The sequence below is a fragment of the Gouania willdenowi genome, chromosome 9 (assembly GCF_900634775.1).
Source record: "Gouania willdenowi chromosome 9, fGouWil2.1, whole genome shotgun sequence".
In the NCBI taxonomy this organism is placed as follows: Eukaryota; Metazoa; Chordata; class Actinopteri; order Blenniiformes; family Gobiesocidae; genus Gouania; species Gouania willdenowi.
In genome coordinates this window covers 13131650-13157668 of record NC_041052.1, presented here as the reverse complement: position 1 = coordinate 13157668, position 26019 = coordinate 13131650, and the positions used below count along the sequence as shown (strand labels likewise).

At 36.9% G+C, this 26019-nt stretch overlaps 1 protein-coding gene across 2 annotated transcripts; it reads right to left on the bottom strand.

The window, feature by feature from the left end:
- On the bottom strand, positions 1 to 26019 carry txnrd2.2 (thioredoxin reductase 2, tandem duplicate 2). 2 transcript variants are annotated; one of them, XM_028457187.1, is made up of 17 exons: positions 25891 to 26019; positions 24996 to 25061; positions 24869 to 24925; positions 24658 to 24802; positions 24110 to 24184; positions 23096 to 23174; positions 21856 to 21918; positions 21305 to 21375; positions 18313 to 18332; positions 17567 to 17658; positions 17302 to 17476; positions 8144 to 8280; positions 6050 to 6145; positions 5774 to 5866; positions 3482 to 3553; positions 3135 to 3232; positions 1 to 2058 (listed from the first exon to the last, which is right to left on the bottom strand). In XM_028457187.1, exons 1-17 carry the CDS (start codon positions 25964 to 25966, stop codon positions 1935 to 1937), a joined length of 1539 nt encoding a protein of 512 aa, XP_028312988.1. In that variant the 5' UTR covers positions 25967 to 26019; the 3' UTR covers positions 1 to 1934. The 2 variants fall into 2 exon arrangements, with proteins under 2 accessions (XP_028312988.1, XP_028312989.1); XM_028457188.1 differs by having other exon boundaries at positions 17302 to 17473.

Below are 26019 nucleotides of genomic sequence, written 5' to 3'. Positions count from 1 at the left end.
TTTAAACTGAGAGCTTTAATTTAAAACAACATTTAAGTTATTACTTTACATAGAAAATATGCATGAATAAGCTTTAGTGGATAATTACACTTCTCTATGTACAGTGACTAAAGTTTGCAGCCAGGAGACATCAAACCTGCACTCACCAGTTTTGGGTTTTAGTGCAGGTCATCATTAACTGGCAGCCATTAAAGCCATTAAACCCTGACCTCTTTACATAAAGAAAACAGCTTATTACTGGCCAAGTCTTGGACCATGAAGACAAACGTTGCTGATAACAGAAAACAAAACAGGACAGAGGTGGAGGCTGAAGAGCAAATAGACATTACAGTTAAACTGAACAACTTGCTCAGGCTGCGTTGGTTTTCTCCAAAGTGACTCTTCAACCTCAGAAACATGGACTCTGATACACAGTGCACAGCTTGTTGTCTGACTGGTTGGTTCTGTCTGTCCACTGGCCCGTCCTATCTGCCCCCCTCAAAGCCTTCTCCAGCATTTGAGCCCTCTGTGCTCCGAGTGATGGAGTCAAGCTGTTCCTGCTGAGCGGAGGTCAGGGTCCTTCAGTCAGCACCTCAGCCCTGAACACAGCGCACAGGAATCCCCGTCCCTCCCTAACCTGGGCTCGCTCTCTCTCTCCTCCGGCACGGGTCCAAATAAGCCTGGTAGCTCCATCTTTTTCTCCTCTCTCCATCTCCTGGCACGCCGTCACTCCCCTCATCGCCATCATTATTCAGACTGGGCACATTAGACTTCAAATACAAATAAACTACATCCAGCAGCCTCCTCGAAGGCCCCACCATTTCTATAATGACAGCCGTGGGTTTAATAAAGCCAACATGTTCAGGATCAACAGTTGAGCTTTTTTTGGCAACTGTTGGGCTCCATTATTGCTCTATGATATAAACAACTTGCCTTATCTTCAGAGGTGATGACTCTGGAGGGCTAACCTGCCTTCTATGTAAACACACAATAGATAATCCTTATCACTGTGGCACTAATAGAGTCAGCCTTCTGCTCTGCTCTGCTATAGGAGCAAGTACAGATCTTTAATAGCTGTCATCATTAAGGTGTAAAGTGAAGTCTGACTGTATTCAAATACATGTTTTATCCTGCATCAGCTTCAGCCTGCCTTCTACTCCCGTTAATAAAACAAGCATAACTGGAGAGCAATAGTACCACCTGTGGGTAAAGCAGAGTATTACAGCTCTTAAAGGCCTCTCACAGGAGAATAATCAATACATTGAGGTCTCTGTGCCTTGTACGTTGCCAAACAGTGTTAAACAGCTAATATCAGTGCTCCCACTGTACTGCCTCTATGCATTAGAGAAAAAGAAGGGAAAAGAAGGCTCTGCTGGACTATGCTGGGTCCTAAATAAACTGGGGGGGGGGCTGACTGGCTCAGGTCTCTGCTGGCTGACTGACAGGCGCCCCGCCGAATATTTGTGTGTGTCCATGGGAAATGGAGCGGTGTCGCTGCAGCGAAGGCCCCGGGGCCATCCATCAGTGTCACAGTGGGAGGGTGTATGGTATGTGTCACCTCTAAGAATAATGGTCAGGAAGTACAGCCAGAGAAACAACAATATTTGCGGAATATATATTCAGGAGAATGTTTCAGGGGGAATCGGTCTGCATTTCTGTCACGTTTTCAACACAAACCTGAGAGAGAGCTGTAGCCCTGATGGAGGAGCCTGTTTGTTCAGACATTTCTAACGTAAAAAGGTAAGTTCTCAATGACCTGATTGGAGCTTTAGGAGGATTTCTACGACTTGTTAATTATTGGACATGTCAGTAACCTTTACCGTTGGCACCGTGATTCAGGTGAGCCGGGAAAAGTCCAGAGCAAAACAGAGAGAGAGAGAGAGAGAGAGATTTATCTGCCATGACTAAAGGATCCACTGTGCTCACTGTGTGATCAGAGGCCGAGGGGCTTAACCTCAGCAACCAGTGACTGTAGCATCCAAACCAGAGCGCTTGGTGATGCTGACCTTAACCACCTCCTCCGCACAGGTTGGGTGGATTCCTACTGTCTGCAAGAGGTGGGAATAGGTCGCTCCACACCTGAGATCAACAGAAAATGATGGAATTTTTAAAGTGAATTAAAATCACACTGGAATTCATCATAGCCAAACCAAACAGTGAGTTCACTAAAAACATTTTAATCTCCGAAACAAAACAAGGGACAAAACGTTTTGTCTTACAGCTGCTGGGGATGATCCCTAACATTTTAAAAACTCTGTTATTCTGGTGTTTTCACAGACAATGGCAGATAATAGAATCATGGCTTTCACTGAAATACCCGAATACGACCAAAATGTATTGTCTCACGGAGGGACGTCAAATAAATAAACGAACCAGAACAAAAATGGCATCAACTGAATCACTGCCGTCCTTGTCTGGCAAAGAAACAAAGTAAGAATGAACTAAACACTTCCTAAATATCAGAAATGAAACTTTGAACATTGCAGTGGCATTCCCAATCCCACAATGCAATGCTCAAAACTTTTCCACAGCTCAAGCCACATGACCAATCGTCAACAAACCCATTGTTTGTGATGGAGTCAAAAACATTTCAACCTTTGACATTTATTCAACATAAATTCTCCCGTTTTTTGATTTAATGATTTCAGACCTACACTGTCTTTATTTGTGTTGTGAAAAATGTTAGGGATCATCACCAGTAGCTTTAATTTTTTTAGTTAAGAAAAAGTAAACTTATTTACCTCATTTTCATAGGAATCTGTCCATATAAACCTATTACACACTCAACCCATTGTTAGACACAAAGTGATCAAAGCACATGAAAGGTATTATGATGTCTGATTATAACAGAACTACAGGGTAATAAATGAGAATAAAAATAAACAAAAGATATTCTAATAGAATTAACAGCTGACAAACTGATTTTGTCATTTTGTAAAACCAGAAATTCTGCAAAGCTTCATTGAGTGCAAACACAAATCTCTGTTTAAAGCCGTGATGCATCTACGGTTAGTTACAGAGAATTTTATTTAACTTGAACCAGATTCACAATAATAGTGGTGATAACCTGGCAGACTTTTAAAAAATGAAATAATTCATATTTTTGCTGAAAAATCAATTAAAATGGACAAAAATATCAAATGTGTTGAACTTACTGGATGCCCAACGCAAAACCTTGTGTGACTTCTCCAGCATTGGGACCAGTGAAGTGCAGGCCCAGGATGGTTTGATGGCCCCCACGCTCACATATTACCTAAAGAGAGGTCAATAATTAAATATTATTACCAAAATAATTGTTTTTGAATGAACGTGTCCTATTAGAGCAGCAGGTTCAGGTTTCTTTTTACGTTTAACGTTATGTCTTATCAATAGTTACAGTGTGACAAACAGGAAGGTTTAATCTTGACTCAAACCATGTCGCAGTATGTTTGTGTTTGTCTTCCTTAAAAAAGAGGAAAAACAAATAGTCTGAGACAAAAGGAAAAATGTGATGTGATCTAACCTTGAGGTAACACTGGCTGGCATCACGATCAGCAACTGTAAACTCCAATGGTTTGTAGAAAGCATGATAAACCTGCACAAAAACACAAAAGATGCTTAATGAACACAAATGGTGTTTTTTATGATTATTGGCTCAGTATACACTAGGGGTGTGCATTGCCAATAATCTGACGACACAATATTATTCACGATTTGCTTGTCACAATATGATGTATTCAGAAATACCCGGATACTAAACAATATGATATACATCACGATATGTCGCGATATCAGTAATTACAAATTTCTCCTTTACAAGTACAAAATGGTAAGAAATACAATTCTTAAATTTGTTTTAAACTGGCGAGAACACGTAAATGGCAACTAACTGTAATTCAAGCACCTTTATAAAAAACAACTGGTATATTTATCAAACTGTCAAATGACATTTTTCAAAAAAGTTCTATTTTTGCTTCTGATTCTGCTAAATTCTTAAAAAACAAAAAGGTATATGTATCGATATATGTGCTCAGTGTTTTATTAAAATAAAGTGCAAGGAGTGAGGTAGTTTAACAAGGTCTTATGTGGTTCGCTTTTTTTCGTTAAAAAAACATGATAATGAAAAAAAAATTAAATTTGGACGTTTTTTGAAAATATACGATAATCATGCAGTGAAATATCGCGATATATCGCAGAATGGATTTTTTTTTCTTACACCCTTAGTATACCGTACATTGCATTTGAGTGTCAAAAACAGAGAAATTTCTTTAACAACCGTCCTCTGTGTCTTATGTGTAATGACGTATTTGAATTAAACAAAATAAAGATATTTATCTTCCTGTTTGAATTCCTAACTGTAATCAGTTTAAAAGCCACATTTCATTTTAAGTGTTGGTTCATGCTGCCGATTGGGTTTCAAGCTCCTCACTGAGACGTGGATGTGCTGCGTTTCGTTCTACGTGCAAAACGTGCCGACACAAGTTGCGTGAGCCGCGCAGCTGTTGGAGAGGCCGGTGCTGCAGCTCCTCCTCAGATCTCAGCTCTGCTGTCATCGCCTCATACACGCCTCAATCAGGCCTCCTGCTCCCCTGTCACTCACAGCCGGGAGTCCAGGCTCGCCGGCCAAACCATTTACCGCTGGGCCTGTGCAGGTGTTTGCTAGTGTCTGGCATATTGTGCACGTACGCAAGCGGCTAAAACATAGGGCTGCACATGCGGCTGCATTGAATACGCACGTCAATGTTTGTTTAGGTGTTGGAGGAAAATGTCGGCTCTGCACAAACAAGCTTTGTTTGCGTGTGTGCGGCACGTTGCCTTTCAGACACGACGGGTACGGTTAATACACCCATATTACCAAACTACAACAAACATCCTCCAATTCTGCAACAATAATCTGAAGATGAGGGAGGTTTTTGTAGTAGCAGCAGAAGCCGTGGAGTGAGCATTAGTCATTTGTTGCTTATTTAGGATCTTGTTTTTACAAAGGTCCCTCAAATTATTATTATTACTATCTTTATTTTTTTTCCTCTTTAATTGAAAGGACAGTGCACATTGATGAACAAATGTAAAAACAATTACATATTGTAAATGCACCAGAGTTAGCAAAAATTTACATCTGTTGTCCATTGGCAGGGCATAAAACAAACATTATGAACGAGGCTTAAAGTACATAAATACAATACAATCAGTCAATTAACAATACAAAGTGCATGAATATAATAGTTACAATTAAAGCGCATAAGTTAAGGTGTGTATTGCCAGTGTATGAGCTATCTGGAAAGTGTTCAAAGTCAAAATTTTAATAAATTATCTTTTTTTTTTATTATTTATTTCAGTGTTAAAATGATGAATGTTTGTGCATTGGTATTATTAGTAATTTACATTATTCTAAATTAAGTCAAATTTTTGTGCTATTGGAATGCATTTTTAAATTATGAGTTACAACATAATTGATACCTACCAATTATTATGTAGGTCCCATTTCTACTAACAAATCAGACATGATCCTAAAAAAAGGTGTTCACCTCACTTGATGTGAGTTTCTCAAAAGGGGGTAGGTGTACCCCTGTGGGTACGCAGAGGACCTCCAGGGGGCATGTAAGGTAATTTTAAAGTGAATACATACACTACTTTACCGTAACATATTTATTTATAAATAAATTTAAATTCCACAATAAAATACATTCATGGATGAATGGAAGGATGTTCGAAGAATCACGTTGACTGTAAAATCTTTCCATCAAAAACACTGAAATTAATTTGCAATTTTGTTGTTGTTGTTTTTGAAAATGTAACGTTTACAACAGGATTTTACCTCGATACCATCTTTTCCATGTCTCCTCTCAGCCTCCTCCTCAGACAGACCCATACAGCCATACTCGAGGGGGGTAAACACTGTGGTGGGCACCTGTCAAAAAAACCAAAACTTTTCAACATTATCAATCGATACAATTCCTTAATAAAAAATGGAGGAACCAAATATGAATTGAACTGAAGAAAGTGAGCCCATCTTTTACAATTGATGCTTGTGTGTGTGCGTGGGTGTGTGTGTGTGTGTGCGCGTGTGCATGTGTGCGTGTGTGTGTCTTACATTGTCATAATTCATGAGCTCAGTGCTGTGACCGGCCAACCTGCGAGCGAGCAGCTTTCCTGCTTTAACAGCCGTTGGGGTTAACTCAGGACGACCCTAACGCAAAAAACATAAATAAAAACTTACTCACAGTCGTCATGCAAAACAATATCAATCATTTCTCAACTTTGCCATGAATAATAGTTTGTAACATCACCTGACATTGAGCACCTCCTGATCTTTCAGGACAAAAAGTGATTTTTGAAACACAGTTTTCTGTATTTTTGGAGAATGTGACTCCTGATACTTGAGCTTCTAAAATGGATATAATTATACAATAGTGACTTTGATTTGGGTGATTAATCATGTGTTTTTCAAGAAGCAAGTAGGTGTAACCATTACGCCATTTGTGGATTAGGTGTAGATGAATCAAACATCCTTTATTCTCTTGCTGTACATATATGCAGTATATATATTACATTATATACTGAGCACTGTTGACAGTTGGGAAAATAAACCTCAAAGATGGGTGAAAAATAGCATGACATGGGACCTTTAAGAAGACGTGTGGTTAGATTGTCTAGTACTGAAATAAGGAACTTCATAATTTGTTGACATTTTTGAAACCATGAATTTTACCAGAGAATGACAAGTTTTTACTCAAAGGCTTAAATGCAAATGGGTTGTACAGCAGTACAAAAAATCAAAAAAACAAGAGAAAAATAAATTCCATCTAAAATTGGGTTGAAGTAAAAGTCTATGTAGTTTGTATTTAAAAAAAAAAAAGAAAAAAAAGATACGGATTCATTTTAACTTATTCCAAACAAATCTGCAAAGAGCAGCTGGAATTTTGCAACTACTTATTTGCACCTTAACAAACAAAAATCATAATTTAAAAAATAAAGCCTAGGTTTGTCTAAAAATATATTTTAAAAAAAGGCAAAAAAAAAAAAAAAAAGATTTCCACAAATTATTTGCATTGCCTGATAAAACAAAATCACATACTGTACTTTTCTACATTTATAAAAAATGGGAGTGAGTGAAAAAGATTATCAATTTAATTTCAAAATTGAGTTCGACTAAACAATGACACATTTTACAATTACTGTGAAATGTCAAGTAAATATTTCACCCATTTTGCCAGAATATGTACATTTTTAAGCACAACTTTAATTTAATTAAAAATAAGCAAATAAAAGATAACTGACAAAGTAAAATAAAATAAAAAATTAGCCATTAATCATTTTTGCTTTCAATATTTCTGACAAAGAGCCATTTGTACTGAGTGTTAGGCTTTTAAATCATTCAGCTCACTGACAAAGCAGTTTGATTCTGTGGTTTAGATTTTATTGTTTTGGATGGATGCCAGAGCAGACAAACATTTATCCATAGATATGTATACAGGAACACACACACACACACACACGCACACAGGCACCGCAGGGCAATTCTGACGGCATGACTTCAACCAGTTAAATTACCTCCTCACATCCTGTTGTCCCAAAACATCTCCTGCACCGAGTGCATGTGCGACTGTGTGTGTGTGTGTGTGTGTGTGTTGTTATTCTAGCAAATGTTTTCACATCAGACAGCCTGCGTCACTCTAATGCATATTTTGGCAGCATTTTCTAAGCCTTGAAAAATACAACACAGTGTTGGACGCTTTAAGAAACACAAAAACTCTCCAACTTTAACATTAAAAACAAGAAAGAAAAAAAACATTCTACTGTCGGAAGACGACAGACAGGTTAGGGTGTGTGTGTGTGCGTGTGTGTATGTGTGTGTGTGTGTGTGTGTGTGTGTGTGTGTGTGTGTGTGTGTGTGTGTGTCATAAGGCCTGAAAGGCAGGAAGGATGTGCACAGCTGGTTGGATTGAAACAACATTCTGTCACTGGGTGGATCATGTCTGACTACTATTAACACGATGAGTTCAGAGCCAGAGACTATATATAGACCAGCTGGTGCAGATCGGTCAGCTGTTTTTCTGTTTTTCATTTAAATTAAAATGACAAAGATTTGGATAATGCATGACTGTGAACTGAAGAAAGTGATCCCATCTTTTACACTTGATGCTTGTGTGTGCGTGTGCGTGAGAGCCTCAGTTCAGTGGCCTACCTCACCGATGTCACCAAATGCGTAAATGTTTGGCACGGAGGTGGATTCATCAGCAGCCACAATTATTTTCCCCGTCTCACTGTTAAGTTTCACACCAAGCTTGTCAAGGCCGAGGATTTTGGTTTCAGGAGCTCGACCTGTGGTGGACAGGAGACAAAAGAGCAAAGGAACCATAAAACACCTGGGAAAGCCTCACAAAAACACTGTTTAAATGACCACAGAGGATAAAGGGGGTGGGATTAGCTCAGGGGTCACCAACCTTTCTGAAACTGTGAGCTACTTCATAGGTACTGTATAGTCTGAAGAGCTACCAGTTAGAAAAGAGGTTCTTAAATGCTACATTTTCACCGTTTCACTTTAATTAGAGGGTAAGATAATAAGGAAGGCTCGCAGTAACTTAAAAAGGTCGAAAATGTTGAAGTTTCAACAAGCAACACTTTATTTCTCCTAATGTATTCAACGATTTCATTTTCTACATTAAATACAAAATCCCCATGTTGCTATTTTATTGGTGACTAACAAACAACTTATAACTACTCGTAAAACATGTCAAATCCACCTTGCATTTAAAAAAATACATATTTTATCTATATATCACATTATTATATGTAACATACCACAACACATACATAAAATCTGCAGCATTTAAAAACATTTGTCACAATGTTTCAGTGAATATAAACATAAAAAATGGTTCATACTGAAACTTTATCACGTGCAGCAGTATTTAACTCTAACTACATCTGCCGTCTTTATCTTTGTGAGTTTAAATCCTGGAACGTAAATCAGATTTTAAATGAAGCTCATTGGTGACTAGAGCTCCAAAGGGCCCCTCACATGGTCCATGAGGGCTACCTGGGGCCTGCGGGCACCATGTTGCTGACCCCTGGTTTAGAGCAATAGTTCCCAACCTTTTGTGGATCATGTTCCCATTTTGATATTACACATTTTTGGCTACCCAAAAGACTTTTTTCTTTCTTCTAGAATTAGTTTTTGATCATGTTTGTATACAGATTAGTGACAAGTTGCACCAGCTCAGATATTTTTACACTGAAAGTATAGAATACTGTTGCTTAACATTTAATAGTTTAATAATTCAACTTTATTTATATAGCACCAATTACAAATAGTCATTTTGTAGCAAAGGTACATTATAAAGTATTGAGATTAACTTTTGTTATTGACCAAATACTTATTTTCCACCATAATTTGCAAATTAATTCATTAAAAATCCTACAATGTGATTTTCTGGATTTTTTTTTTCTGATTTTGTCTCTCATAGTTGAGGTATTCCTATGATGAAAATTACAGGCCTCATCTTTTTAAGTGATAGTACTTGCACAATTTGTGACTGATTAAATACATTTTTGGTCCACTGTATGTATGTATATGTATATATATATTAATAAATAAGAATATATATAAAGTAATAATTTATTTTTTAAATATATTTTTAATCAGTAATTATTTTTTAATCAATTCCTAGACATATCAGATGACCCCATTTAAATTCTAGACGGCCCCACAAGGGGTCATGACCCCAAGGTTGAAAAACATTGGATTAGAGAATGAACACTTCAAACAGAATGCCTCTGTAACTGATTCACTCGCATCCTAGCACTTTTATCAAATGACATCAGCGTGATTTCTTTCATAAAATAAGATACTGTTAAAAAAAAAAAAATAGGCATTAAAAAGGTGAAATAAAATATCCTTAAAATTCAGAAATGTCTGATTAAGGGAGAATATATGAAAACAACACTTCAAACCTTATGTTATATACAAAAAAGCAATAAGAAAATTTTATAATTTCAAAAAGTTTGTATTGGAAAAGTGCAGCAAATTAATTGGAAAATGTTAATAAAAAAACTTTTCATAAAAATAATTGTTTAAAAAAATATGATTTTTGGATGTTTGATCATTCACACACACACACACACACACACACACACACACACACACACACACACACACACACACACACACACACACACACACACACACACACACACACACACACACACACACACACACACACACACACATATATATATAAATGTTCATAAAATACTAGTGAGAATAATTCCTTAATTCAGTTTCACTAATGAATCAACAGTCCGATCCAGTGAGATGGGACAGATGAGGAGGGGGCTGCCCTGATGAGCTGTTGGGAACGTCTATCCCACTGACCCCACCGGACTGGACACCCCAAGGTGCCAAGGTTTCTAACACTTCCTGGGGGAGGTCTGACTGATGCTGTCGACACTGTGTCTCCATGGTGATGGAGTATAGACTCTGTTCTCGCCAAAAAAATCCTCCCAACCTGCCTGAGTAGCATAATAAACAGCCAGCCTCAAGGTACCCATGTAGATGTTATCGAACAGCAAAAACAACAAACCCGAGAGACCCTTTTTCCTGGCTGGAGCCGGAGAACAACGTTCTTCCCCTTCGCCTCTGACTGAGGAGGCGGGGCGGCCGGTGCACTACGGCGTGTGTGGTGGAATGGGACGGGGAGCACAGACCAGGGGGAGACGTGAGAAGTTGGCGATCACGACAGACTCCCCCAAAGATTGGAATGCTAAATATTTTTTTGTCTTTTAAAACCAAAACATTGGAAACTGCTGTTTGGATGAAATGTAATATAAACTGTGGTGAGATGTGGCAATGAAACGGCTTTGCATTGATTTCAACACAATGACACACATGTTAGCAGCACAGGCAAATCTATAGGAAAGCTCGCAATTTGAAAAAAAAATTAAAATAAAAAGGAAAGTATTGTGCTGCAAAGTAAAATATTGCCAACATATTGAAACTGACATTGCTATTAAAATTATTAGTATTAAAAAGTTAATTAACTACACACAATACACTTTGTCACACATGTATTATTCACAATGCAGAAATTAATCAAATTCAGCCAAAATCATCTTTCTACCATCTCTGTAATAATAATAATAATAATAATAATAATAATAATAATAATAATAATGTATCAGCAGGGGTAGCAGTATTTATATTTATTATTATTTCCATAATTTTTTTTTGAAAAATTCATGAATAATACCTGCAAATAATTTCCAGTGCACTTACAAATTCACTTATTCACAATAATGTCTGATCCTGTGAAGAAGGTACATATATCTAGGCCATAGAACTTCTACATGGTTCCCTAGATTTGTGTTTAATTAAATTGCAAATTACAGTTTTTATAGAATTTCCATGCCAATTACAATTGAAAATGTCTATTTGTACGGTTGCACTGGTGCTATTGGTACGGTTACCAAAGTACAAGTACGTAGCATCTTAGGGTTTGGTTATAACCCAATATCGCAACCATTTTTAGGGTAAAGTTTAGGTTTAGTCTTAGTCACGTGACCTAAATTGGCCAAAGAGGCATGCTGTGTACAGATAGAATGTCGGTATATTTATACGGCAACGGATACGGATAGCCACTGCCATTACAATTACTAAGTCAATTTCCTGAACCCAATTACAATTACAGTTATAACGTCATAATTGTAATCAATTATGTGACTATAATTACAATTGACCCCAACCTGGATATAGAGTAAGGGTGTCCCGATACCATATTGATATCAGCAAAAAAAAACAAAAAAAAAAAACAAGTATCGATTACGTCGGCCTGTATTTAAATATCAGATACTGTATAATAAACATTGATTTTATTGGATTTATTGAGGTTATTTTTCATGGTCTTCTAATTTATTTTATTGAATATTCTCACGTTCAACGTTAAAATGAATGATATTTTAAAGGACGTTGAGACTACTATGCAGGCATTTACCAGAGGTGCCTGTTTTGCACAAATGAAGAGATTTTTTTTTAATCTTTAAATAGAATTATTAAAGTTGTAATAAATGTTTATGACTACAGGTGAGATTTTGTAAATTAACTTTAACTAAATTACAAGTGCAGTATTTCCGGAACCAGCCGTCCCTTTACTTCCACATGTCAGGACTTCCTGTCTGGAGCTCCACTCAGAGTAGCTGCAGTGAGCGTTCAGCCCTATTGTACGACGAGGACACAACAAGAAGGAGCTGGCTGATAAGAAACTAGATTTGAGTTTGGAGACAAATTGGAGCATTACAGTCGCACACGTCACACAAGGCTTGTTGTGACATTAGTGGGAAGCCTCTACTCTACTGGGTTAATTAACCAACAACAAACGTCCTGACGAAGAAAAAGAAGCAAAAAGGCTTATCAGATCAATCAAATGAACAAAGACAAAACGGGAGAGCGACTGTGATTCCTGTGGAAATGAGTCAGACAGAAGGCCAACCACTGTGCTTCATTCAAAGCCAAGAAAGGTTTTAAGATATAAGTTGATAAAAACAAAATTACATCATACAATATCTTTTTTTTTAAGTCACAAGAATCAAGTAACCTACAAGCATACCTGTTCCCCTTCTGATATCATTTACTCTTAGTTTATGTCTCCTAAAGAACATTTTACTTGGTGATTTTCTATATTTTATTCTTTGTCTAAATTCAATGTAATAAATAAAAAAACATCATCAATAAGGGTTTAGTTAATTAAAAATAATTGCTGAATTCATTAAATTGTCCCTGGTTATCTTACCGCACAGGTTACTTCTTATTGGCTCATTTAACATAATTTCACACAGACTTACTCTTACCTCTACTGACTGAATACAACTTTGTTCTTCGACAGTATTACATTCAGGGACAAAAAAAAAAATAACTTTTAGAAACTATTGCACATTTTAGTCATAGTTTTAGTAAATTTGCCTTGACTGCATGTAGTTAATTTAGGTGAAAAACTGTAGTTTGTTTTAAAAAAAAAAAAACTGGATGACGCGTAGCAAAGAGCTTAAACATCTGATTGAAATGCTCACAATGGACTCTCTATGGGAGTTACAACATGATATGTGAACAATTATTGGCGGAAATCTCCAAAATGGCGACGCCCACTAGGTACAGAAAGTTATTAAACAAGCTCACAAAATGACATCTAAAGTCTTTAGTAAACAGTGTACATGAGCTCTAGAGATCCAAATCATTTTTTCTTCAACTTTAGATTAAACAACTTAAAACTTTTTTTTTTTAATTATTTCCCCCTCCAACCCCCACATTTTTCAAGTCTTTGGGGTATTTTCTTGTCCCGTCGTACTGTCCTGTTAAGTTCAGAGAGTGTTTATGAAGTGCAGTCCACATGTTTACATGCTTCAAACGTGAAGTTAGCCAGATATGTTGAAGAGGTAAAGCCACATATTTGTTTCCTTTATTGTTGTAATCTGTGCTTTAAAAATTAATATTTTATATTCATTTAAAAGTTTAAATAAATCTGAAATTGTTTATTATGAAACAGATTGATTTATTGCTTGTGTTCATTGAAAAATACACGACAAGAGGCCCTTGAAAAAATAATCGCATATTAAATCGCAATCGCAATATTGAGGAAAAAAAAATCACAATCAGATTATTTTCCAAAATTGTTCTGCACTATAGGAAATATTTTTAAATGATATCCTTGAACACTGTAAAGGGCAGAGAGGGGAATGACTAATTCGCCTGCTGTTTGTGTGCAGACAGGACGTGTGGAATATGCTGCGTTTCCTGATGTGTTTCTGCAGGCACACCTGGACAAGGGAGCGGCCATGAGGTCAGGAAGGTGGAGGCAGGCAGGGCTGCAGAGAAGGATGTGGTAGACGATGGTGATATGTTCCCCTTCGGCCCACTTTAGCCTTTAATAACTCCACTGAGGGCTGGGGCCGTGCCTGGTTTTAGTGGAAGGCCACAGAAAAGGGAAGTGGCCTTGTACTCATAACTCCTGCAGACGCACATCAAAGCCCACCTCGGTACAGCTTCTCACTTCACTGTATGGGAACCGACGCAGTTGTACTTATATGCATAGCGAGTTGAGTCCAGTCAAGGTTCCAGACAGTACCATCACAACAAAGGGAATTGTGGCGATTCTTTTAACGACATTTTAACACCGTTTGGTTGTTTAGTTTGAGATTTTATGGCAGGATGTGAACATTTTTGAAAGAAAAACAGACCTAAAATATGTAATCGTTTGATCTGAGGAGTAAAACAATAATTAACCATTAGAAGTAAAACAAGTATGATTTCAGAAAAAATTTGGGCCTGATTTACTAAGATCCCTAATAATGAGCGCTAAATAGGGTGCACGGCAAATAGACTGAGCACTGTTTGTTCACCTAATGTGGAGGATTTACTAAAAATGCCAAAATAAATGAATAAGTGGTGGAGACTGTCTTTTTTAAATGAGGGCTTTGCGTTAATGTGAGAGAGCAAAAGGAACTCAGGTGCAAAATGAACCATTGAGATGTTAGAGAAGAATAAACATTCTTAAATTATAGCAAACAAATGTGAATACAACCAGGTGAAACCCAATATGTGAGAAAGAGGATGGCATAGGGAAAACAAAAAGAACAGCAGATAAAATTAAAAAAAAAAAAAAAAAAAAGCTCAAAAGAAATGTTTATTAAATTATTTGGATTAATTTGTTTGAGAAATGTTTACTGGAGCAGGACAGATGTCATAGAGTCTAGAGGATAGAGTGTGATTCACAAGCTTTTTTTAAATCATGACCCCATGTTGATATCAAGATTTCTAGCGACCCTAAAGATATTTCTTTTTTCTATAATTAGTTTTGACAGTATGTTATACTGTTTTACAATTACAGAGTTGCCAGTATTAGTAACCAGTTGTGACAGCTCAGATATTTATATATTGCATTTTATTGCTATTATTATTATTACTATTATCAATAACTAGATTTATTAGGGATGTCCTGATATAACCTTTTCACTTCCAATATGATACCGATATTGCAGCCTTGAGTATCGGCCAATACCAATATAGATATGATATCAGCCTGAATCATACATACTTTTATTACTTATCTTGTAGTGTGGAATGTTAGAAAAGGCTTGACTATGAAAAAAACAGATCCATTTATTATAAACCAATGGATTACGTACATATAATTAACCTTTTAGAATAAGAATATTCTAAGACTCAATAAAAGAAATAAAAAAATAAAATAGAAGATTTTGAAAAAATAAATTTAAAAAAAAAAATATATATATATATATATATATATATATATATATATTATATCGGAGATTTTAGATGCAGTCCGATAAAATCCAATATTCGTTTTCTGGCTGATATCGGACCGATATCCGATATCAATATCAGATCGGGACTCCCCTAAGATATATATTTGACAAAGCAAAAGTATAGAATACACTTGTTTAAGATTGTGTGTTGTTTACATGCAAAAGAATAATAATCAAAAATAAATTTTTAATCAGTAATGACATTTTTTTTTTTAATCAATTACTAATCATTTTAGGCGACACCATTTAAACTCCAGGCGACTCCATATGGGGTCTCGAACCCAAGGTTGAAAAACGATGCTCTAATTAGACTGGTCATGTTATTTTGCCTGTTTGTTGTGCTTGTGCGTTTGTTAGTTAATGGTTAGCTCATGTTTTCCCACAATGCTTTGAAGGAAAAAAACACCTATGTGGCTTTTTTTCATTCATTTTTTTAGCCTGGGAATTCCGTCACAGGAGGGAAGAACCCACGTCATCTCAGCTGTGGGGTCACACACATCCTTGTCGCTGTCACACGAACTGGGCACAGGGACTGTCCCTCACGTCCAAACTCGCTCTGAGATTTTTGGATTTTCGGAAACAGAGCGCTGGCTTTGAACGTGTGTGTGACAGATGTTCCTTCCATTGTTGCTGCTGGTGGAACGGGGGGCAGAGGAACAGTGGAACAGAGGATGAATGGATGAGCAGGGAGGAGGAGGAGGAGGAGGACAGTGATGGCAGACAGAGGAGAGCAGTGACAGATGCACGGGCAGGAAAACCCGACGCCCGACAACAAACGGGGAGCGTGGTGACCCTCTGCCTGGGTGCATCCTGCCCTTCTCCACCCTGAGGGCCAGCAGTGGGTGATTAACACTTCCTGTGGCCATTCCCATTACTCAGACTTTATTACTTTGTTTTTAGCTTTCAATTTTATCTAATCTGCTGACAATGCACTTAGGGAAAAAAAAAAAAAAATCACCAACGGGTGTGGCCTGTGAGACTGTTTTACTTAATTTCATTGGAGTGTAGCAAACTACAGCCAAAAAATAAATGTTTGTAGTTTTTTTTCCAGTGTTTTTGCATTAACTCAGGCCTTTTACCTCAAAACCAACTATTGTGTGACGACCTGATTAAATGTGAAAGTTTTGCACAAAATGCTTCAGTGGCGGCGTGATACTGAAGCTTTTTAATCTGCTTCATATTTAGTGTTGGAAATCCAAAGCTTGTACACTGAGAGGAAATGTGGATCACTTGTCCTGAACATGTTGGTATTTTAAAAATATGTAGGAATTACTTCCTGCTGAACTTTCAATTATTTTCTTTTTAAAAATTTTTTTTTTGTGGTCTTGTTGAGCCCAGGAAGCATGAATGTCAAAGTTAATTATTTTTCAGATTTAATCAAGTGTTCATTTTACTGTATGTCCAGTTTTCCCCCACTGTATTTATTTACCTATATTATTATTTTTACTATAATTATAATTATTATTAATGTTACTATTATTAATATTTTCAATGATTGCCCATATGCATGCTCATAAGGTGGGGACAATTGTTGATGTAAATTTTTATGATTGGAAATTTGGTTATCCGTTTTGTAAAGAATGTGTTTTTTCATCCAATAGCTGGGATTTTTTTAGGATTTTAAAATTAAAACATTGTCTTTCTTGAAATTTAGATATTTTTACACAATTGTTTAAGTAGATTTATGTCAGTACTGAGGACTGTTTTCTCACTAAATCGTTTCAATGTATATTTTCATGAGCCAGTTTGCATCACAAAGAAGTAAATCAGAACATTTCCATTTATACTATAAAAAAATGATTCCATGAGTCAACCTCGAGATGAATTAGAAGAAGAAATTAGTGTGATGTTGATGGGGATCCTGCCGCATGCAGGTGCTCTGCTAGTGTTTCCATTTGTTACATGAACACAAAGTTTGAAACACAGCAAGCTAAATCTAAAATCGGTTTATAAAAAGGTCATTAGCATCTTGTTCAAAGTGTGCGGTGTTATTGTGCTGTGCACATTTACACATGGACACGCACTTACCCACTGCCCATAACACGGAGTCAAACGTGTCCTTTTCCTCACTGCCTGTGCTGGCGTTGGCCCACGTCACCTGCAGGGCTCCTGAGGCTAGCCTTTCCACTCTCTTTGGCACACACTTCCACAAAAACCTGGTCCCATAGGCTTCCATGTAATCTGTCACCAGCCCTGCTATCTGCTGCAGAGGCAGAATGAGAAGGCGTGAGTTACGATGATACCTAAACATATTATTAAAGTCTTAAATGGGAAAAAAAACAGGAAGGAATACCTGATCGAAACCTCTGAGCGCAATGCTGCGAACCATGACGGTGGCGTCTAAGCTGATGCCCGTGAGGAAACCTGCACACTCCAGGGACACGTCTCAGTGACACAGAATTAAGGATGCACCTTTATGTGTAAAAGATGAGCACTATTTCTACATATTTGGGGTAATTCAGATGGAAATTCTCCCAAATGTAAAGAAAAGTAACTTATCTTAGTAAAAATGCATCATATTTCTACTTCCACTCTAAAAAATGGCTTGATTGACGTTTAAACCCTGGTCAACCGAGGGATTTATACAATGACCTAAGGTCCTGTAAAGCAGTAGTTCCCAACTACCCCCTTTGTCCATCCACAATATTTTGCTCAGAATAATATAGAAGATAATGATGGAATGAATAAGTGATAACACACATTTTGTACACATTATGTAAATAAGTGGAATTTAGTGCCTTCTGAATAGATTTATCTGTATAGATTTTATCATTTCCGGTCATCTCCCAACCAAGACTGACCCTTGTATTTCCAGTTCAAGTTCTAACCAAGATTATTGATTAGATCATGTATTATTTCTATCATCATTATTATGATTATCATTTCTAAAAAAAAAAATAAACGTTGTAAAACCCCATATTTTAATGCTTTAATATGTACATTTTCCACTCTCTCTTTCTCAAGTACCCCCTGTAGTGCCATCATGTACCCCTAGGGGTACACGTACCCCCATTTCAAAAAAACTGCTGTAAAGGATACAGCTCGCACCAACCACAAGTCTAAAAGAGAAAAACAAGCCGCAGCAGTTAGGTACATTTCTTATCAACACTGGCTAAATCAAACAAAGTGAAAAGCCAACATTTTAATTCTGTTACTCAGTGAGGTGAAGAATTACAAAACTTCAAAACCACAGACGCAAAGAGGTGAGAAGGTAGTGTAACAATGGCAGCAGTTAAAAACACTGTCTCTGTGTGCGTGTGTGGTCTGGGTGAATCACGCTTGTAAGAGAGAAATATGGCAGAGGAGAGCTAATTGGGAGTGTTTAGGCTAATCCCTGCGGATGGGTTGTGCCATGTTCAGGGCTCAAGTCCACACATTAGCCCGCTGAGTGAGGCCCGTCACCCTCCACAGACAAGGCCCTTCATTTGTGTGTGTTCCACCTTTGAAATCAGATGTTTCGCTCCTTCAGGTCTGCTTCACCTGACAGCTCTGGCAGCCTGCGGCACATCCTGCTCTCGTCCACAAGATTGTGAACCACTAAAAGCACTGGTGACCATTTTCCCCACGTCTGCACATTCGCCTGCTGCTCTTAGCACGTATTGTGAAATGGGCTTACTGAAGATTAGGCAAAGAGCTTTAGGTTAATTCTACACTTTCATCATTCACATACTGTCTCCTTTATCTTAAACCTGTCACCTTTCTGATATGTTTTTATTGCGTTATAGGCTTGGAAAGCCAAACCACCTCTATAACCACAATTGGGCATTAGAGCTGAGAGGGAGGTTGTGAAATTGTTACCTTAAATCAGTGAAATACAGTATAACTCTGTAGTTTCATCAGATTATCTTATACAACTTCCTACATGGATGAGTCAGAAGGAAACACTGTTCTTAAGCCACTCGTTTATCAGCCTATATGTGAAAAAATCCACCATGTGGTGACCCATCCATAGACATGAATCAATTAAATTTATTTTAATTTGTCAATTAACTGTTGAAGAAGTTGCATAATTATACCCATTTGTCTTTTTAGGGTACCTGGAAAAAGCTAAAACAATCACCGCAAACACTTCCAGATTTGATGAATTGCAATGCGCCCACTGCATTAATTTATTTGCATGTCCTCCTCCCATTTTTTTTGCTCCCCTTGTGAGCTCCGCCTACAATACACATTCATTAGAGGGAAACGTGCTAAATAGATTGAGGGTGCATTGCAACGTGCAGCAGCCACGCACTCCTGATTCCCTGGGCTTTGTACGACTTATTAGTGTGTGGAGTGACGTTTGCACATGTTTTAATACCCCTAAACATTTAGTGAATCCGCCCATCAGAAAGCAAACCTCACCCAAGCACCAAATATCCTCTTTTCCAGATATTTGAAGTTATCTGGATCAGTGACCCCGATCATGGTACCATGATCTTTCACACTTTAATGGTGCAAGCAGGAGGTAATGTAGAACCAGCTCAAAGAGCTGAACATTGGGAATTAATGATTTTTTAAACTGAACTAGAATCAGTATCCTGTTCTGGATCCTCTCCAAAATGTTACCACTTCTTCCTTATCTCATTCCGGATATTTCCCAAAAATCTAATCAAAATCTGTCCATTAGTTTTTGAGTTAAACTAATCACAGGCAAACCAAAAAATAAAAAAAAAAAAGGCAGCAAAAACATCTCTTCCTTGGCGAAGTTAATAAAAGAGTCAAAGCAGTCGTGAGTGAAAATGAGAAATCCTTATATCCACGGGACTGTCTCCGGGCTCGCAGGAAGAGTAATAAACTGAGGAAGAGTCTCAACAGAAGATCCATGAGATCCTCCTGTGGGCTGCAGAGTGATAACTTGTAGCTAAAAGTCAAGGTCTCAGAGGAGCCACAACTCCTGTAGAAGGAAACCTGTGAGATTCCCTGTAACTGCTTGTAAACCTTGAGCAGCACTCAACGCCCATTAAGGGCTAAGGTTGGTTCCCTTAGAATAAATCCTCCTGACAAAGTACATTTAGTGTTAACACTAGTTATCTTTGTCTGACAATATATTGGGTTAGATCTTCTGAAACAATTTTGACAGAGAAAAAAAAGAGGAAATACTAAGAGCACTGTAAATTCACCTGCTAAAGACGTGTGGCCTTTAGGGTAAATCTGTCATTGAGACGTCTATGAGCTTTGAGGTCAATTAGACACTCATCACTGGCAGCTAACCCTTCCTGTCCCGGCCCTGCCTGCACAAACACTCGTTTGGACCTCACCTGCACAGGTGACGGGCTTGACAGCACAACATTTCCAGTTTGGGACCCAGTGAGAAAGCTGGTGCTCACCCCCAGCTAAAAGCTGTCAGCCTACAGGGAGGCATCCCACTCCAGCATCAAAGGACTTCCTGAGCTCGAGTGCTTGCTCGGCACAGCTTTGGTGTTTCGGAAGAAAATACTGTAAGTAATAGTTACAGTAACAGGTATTAGCTTAGATTTTGTGTTCATTCATGCCTTCAGCCATAGTAACTAAATATGAAATTAGTTATATGATATTAGTTTGCCCAATGATACATTACTACTCAGAAGTCTATTCACTTGTTTGGTTAAAATAAATGACCATAGAAATGAAATATGTAGTCAAACAAAGATCTGATGCTCCAGGTTCCATCTGGAGCTCAAACACCAAGATAATTACTTCCGCTTATCCATCACTGCAAAGCAAACAACCTCCGCTTTGCAGGTACGCCGTGGCCCCTCGTCACATCTGCACAGTGCGCCAAGAGGAAACATCAGGGAAGACCAATTAAGCAGGCGATGACAAGAGCTTAAAGGCTAGATTAAAGAGCTGGCTCTGTAAAGGCCAGGATACACGCCGCTAATCTGAATCACGAGGCGAGGAAAAAAAAGCTGTCAGGAGAATAACAAACGGTGTCACCGGTGAAGCATTACAGTGTGTGACAGCTCAATGTGCCGTGTCAGCGATCAATGGGTCAAACACGGCATGGACACAGCTAAGATTGGAGGACCTGTTTTTAACAATGGTTATGGGCAACAGAAAACATCCTTACGTTTTACCAGGAGACTTTCTCAGCCAGAATATGTCATCACTGGTGATACCGTACTCAGCTGCTCCAGGAACCTGTAAAAACAGGTAAAGTCACAACCAATAGTGGGTGTGCATCCAATAGCAGATCAATCAGTAATTAAAACACTGAAACAGAACTGACTCCTCTTCTTTCTTTAGACTGTTGAGGCTTGTAACTTTGTGTAATGTTACCTAACTACACACACGCACGCACACATCTTGCTGACAGGGCCGTAACACTATTTTTGTGCAAATTCATCCTTTAGATGTAGCGTGGGGGCGTGGCTTGACTTTCCACTCTTTTCCTCATTTGCGCGGTGTGTCTACATTTAATTTTGTGTTTACAATGACATTTTCAGTGATCTCGACTCAAAAAAGACAGCTGTCCAAATATAATACTTCAAAATGTAATTAAACACCTAAATGTGAAAAAGGGGTTGGAATTTTTTTTTCTCATTTTTTAAATAAGGTACTGGATCCAATCAAATAAGTGCTGGAAGCTGCTGAACGTGAAAAGACAGCGATGATACTTACATTTACTGGAAACTTGGGTCGTCCTCCAGTAGCGATCACTATGTTTTTAGCAGTCAGGATTGTCTGTAAAAAAGTAGAAAAAAGTTTAAATGAGTGGCAAATAAAGTTGGATTTCAAAATATGGCTTCACTGCATTATTACGTATCAGTTACTATCCACGTGTTCAGTTTAAAAAGGCACTAAAGCTCATGTCAGCTATAGAGTTAATCCTGGACAGGTCACCAAGACAATAATCTGTACTTTCAAAAATTTGAAATGTAATGGACAAAAGATGCATGAACGTGAAAGGATTTTTGGCTGGTGCTCTGGTTTCCTCCAACAAACCAGAAACAAATCTAAATAGAGTTTATGAATTGAAGAATGTGTGTGAGTCTGTGATTATCAGTCTCTAACATTTGAAGAGTAATCAAACCCCTGGTTTAGGCTGACTTGCCACTAGGGGGAACATTTAAAACATGCCTTGATTATGGGAGGGACTCCTGGAGATGATGAGACATGCCCAGTCTATACTATAAAATCTCCAATGAACAATCTAAGCTATGCTAACTAGCTACACAACACTCACTATAGCTCTTTATTCACAATTCTCTCAATCCAAGTCCACAGGAGCTATTTTTTATAGGAGGAGCGGGGCAAACAGTGACATAAAAAGCCTCCAAAATGTCACAAAATGTGATTGTAATAGCCAGGTTTCAACCCATAGAGGGCAGCCAATCACTCTTATCTTTTACAACAAAATATGGCAAATTAAAATACTTGACTAAAATGTCAAGAGTTGGACAAGGATGAATTAACAGCACTATGTTATACCCAAATATATTTGTTTTCAGCAGAAAACAGTGGTTTTTGGATTGAGTTACTCTTTAAGCAGACCAGTCTTTGAACATCTGTAGTTTTCATTTTCATTTTGTATGTTTTTTTCTTTTTAATTCAATCCTCAATTACATGATTGTTTTTATATTTCTAATTTTTTTTTTTTTTTTTTTTTTTTTTAACATTTTTGGAAAAAAACATTTACCTAAGAAATGACCTGACCAGATATAATTTCCTTGGGTTTGAAAATTGTTAGTCAATCTGTAAAAACAGGCCTATTCAAACTTTTTACAAGCAAGCTGAGAGCAATTCAAGCACTAAAGGACCATGATTCAGGTGAACTGATTTTTTTTATTTTTGGTATTCTCTTACATTAATTAATATATATATAATATTACATTATAGTAACAAATGCATGCAAACGTACCTCTTTCCCTGCTTTATTTAGTCCTTTCACAGTATGTTCATTCACCAGACTTCCTCTGAGATTCAGATACTTCACCTTCCTACAGACGGAGAAAAATAACGTGTGAAAACAGTTGAATGTGATGTACACAAAAGCTTGAGGATCATTACTGAACTAAGTTTCAATCAACCTATACTGAAAAACACAACAAGGAAACATCCAACGAGATGCTGAGATAACGTGTCAAAAATGTCCCTTTAATGAATCAGTGTTCCATATAAAAGCAGTTTAAAAACATATGAGCATTTCAGGTCCAAGAACATTTTCAAAATGGACTAAAAAAGTTGAATACGCTGAGTTTGGGCACATTCAGGCTAAGGTTTGTGCTCCAGCCAGTCACAAAAAAATAAAAAATCTAATGCAGAAGGTACTTAATTATGCATAAACTTTAAACCGGTTAATTAGCAAACGATTATTTTTCACTTTACGCAAATAAAAATCACACAAATTCAAAAATTATATAATGTATTTGTAAACATCTCGGAAAATTGATTATATCAAGAATAATTATTTTATTTTATTACAGATAATAGTATTATCCATAATAATAATATTGATAACATCAATACTAATAATGTCAATAGTGATTATATCTACAGCAGAACAGGAAAGAGGTAGGAATAAGTAAAAGTTATTTAATCTTACAACTTCTACCATCAATAATAATAATATAATAATAAATAACGAGTATAATAATATTCTATCAATAAATGTAATAATATTGTCAATTATTATTGTTTATTTATTTTATCAATAATAATAATGATAACAATATCACTAATGCTAGTAAAGCAAGTTTAGCTAAGAGCAAATCCACTTAATGTAAAAGATCCACTTTATAACATTAACTTTAAATCACTGCATGGTAACTCACATCCACAGGAATAAATAAAGCTCCATAATCTTTGTGTTAGCTCTATATCACAGCTCAGATATGTATGTATGTATCTAACACAATGATCTGCTCTTACTCACTTGTCTTGCAGCTGAACTCTGTGACCCCAGTTCAGAGACCTGACGTGGTTTTGAACAGCATCTGCCATGGTGGCCCTGGTTTCGAAGACGTAACGTTAGTCAATATGAAAAAATTAAAAAGGATTGTTTCTTTAAGATAATAATAAAATAAAATTTTAAAAAATCCCTCAATATTTGGAATTTAAATAACTTTTAGGTTGTCTTTTGAGACCTGAAGAGGGTTTTTTTTTCTTCAAAAAAATACATTCAATTGTAACAAATGGCATATAACACTATTTAAAAGCAAACAATATTCACATAAACACTAATTTAAAGTCAAATGACTTGGCCTCAGATACAATCTTGTTGTGCAACTAAATCACTAGAGGGCGGTGTTTATCTTCTGATCTTCTGTGGATTTGAAACTCTCTTTGAGCAAAATGAACTGACATCCTCTCCAAACTCATCCTACTCTGACTTTAAAGAGGCTGGATCAGAAAAAAAATAATAATAAAAAATAAAGTAAAACAAAACAACTGTGAATACACTGAGAACACAGTTACACTTACCAATCGTGGCAGACACTCCCTGGAATCTGCCAGCCAAACTTTTTTGCATCTTTGAGTGCCGTGCCAAGCAGAGCCGCTTGATGCATGAGCTTCTTAGGTATGCAGCCGACATTAACGCACGTACCACCAAGACCCCATTTAGTACCTGTTTGAAAAATTTGTGTTTTATTCAAAATAGGAGAATTAGCAGATCATGTAGGGATGGATTTACCTTGAGCTGAAGGTTCCACATAGTCTAAAACAGCAACTTTCAGGCCCAGCTGTGCAGCTGTAAACACACATGTAACTTTAATAATTGTATTTTAATGAGAAAAAGTACATTTAGGAGTACAGCTGACCTTCCTTGGAACAAGCAAGGCCTCCTGAACCACCGCCAATGACCACAAGGTCATATTCACATTTTCCTGTGGGAAAATAAGATACGGTGATACCATGACTCCTTATTCACATTTTCTTTTTAAAAAAAGAAAAAGAGAGATAATTAACATGTTAAAATAATAAAAATAATAATCTTCATAACTCTATAGTTCTCATGACACAAAATGTTAAACTCAAAGGACTGATTTACAGCCATTGCATATACATTACAGTACTATGTCAAACCTACAGGGCTTTTTATTTCACTAAATCACCACTTATTTAAGAGAAAACAAATACTCTACAAAGTCTGAAGAGAATAACAATGTTTAAAAATAGCCATTTATAGAAAATAGATCAGTACATATATGTAATGTGTACAGATGTGTTTACTTGGTCTCCATCCCTTTGATTAAAATAAATAAATAAAAATAATAATAATAATAATAATAAAGGTTCTCAGCAACGTCTGAAAACGAAAGCACTAAAATGAAAGAGAAAGAAATGCTATTTGTCATCCATTTCAGTAACCGTATCAATAACCACATTGTTTGTCATCTCATAATAGTTATTTTGTTGATTAATAGCATAATCAAAAACGCAAATTCTCTTTTAAATCCCACAAATCATTTCAGTTTTAAAAGAAGAGTATATAAACGCAAGCTTTAACCAGGAGAGGACAGGGCTGTTAAGTTTTCGCAATTTATCAAATTATTACTATGATAAAATATAGAGACGGAGTTAAAAACGGATCGAAAACATACCAATAACTTTACACTATTCCGTTATTTTAACCCACCAGAGAGTCTTTGACCTAATTTTCTCAGCTTAAGAAGTTAAATACACAACGACTGAACCAAATTAGCAGGACTTTACCTGTTAGATTTCTTGTGAAAACACGTAAAAGGTTGTTTATTTTCCACCTGTGTTTGCCTTTGCAGAAGGCGGCCATGTTGTAACTGTAAAAGGACCCCGGTCAAACTTTGCTGGCTGCACACTTGCCTG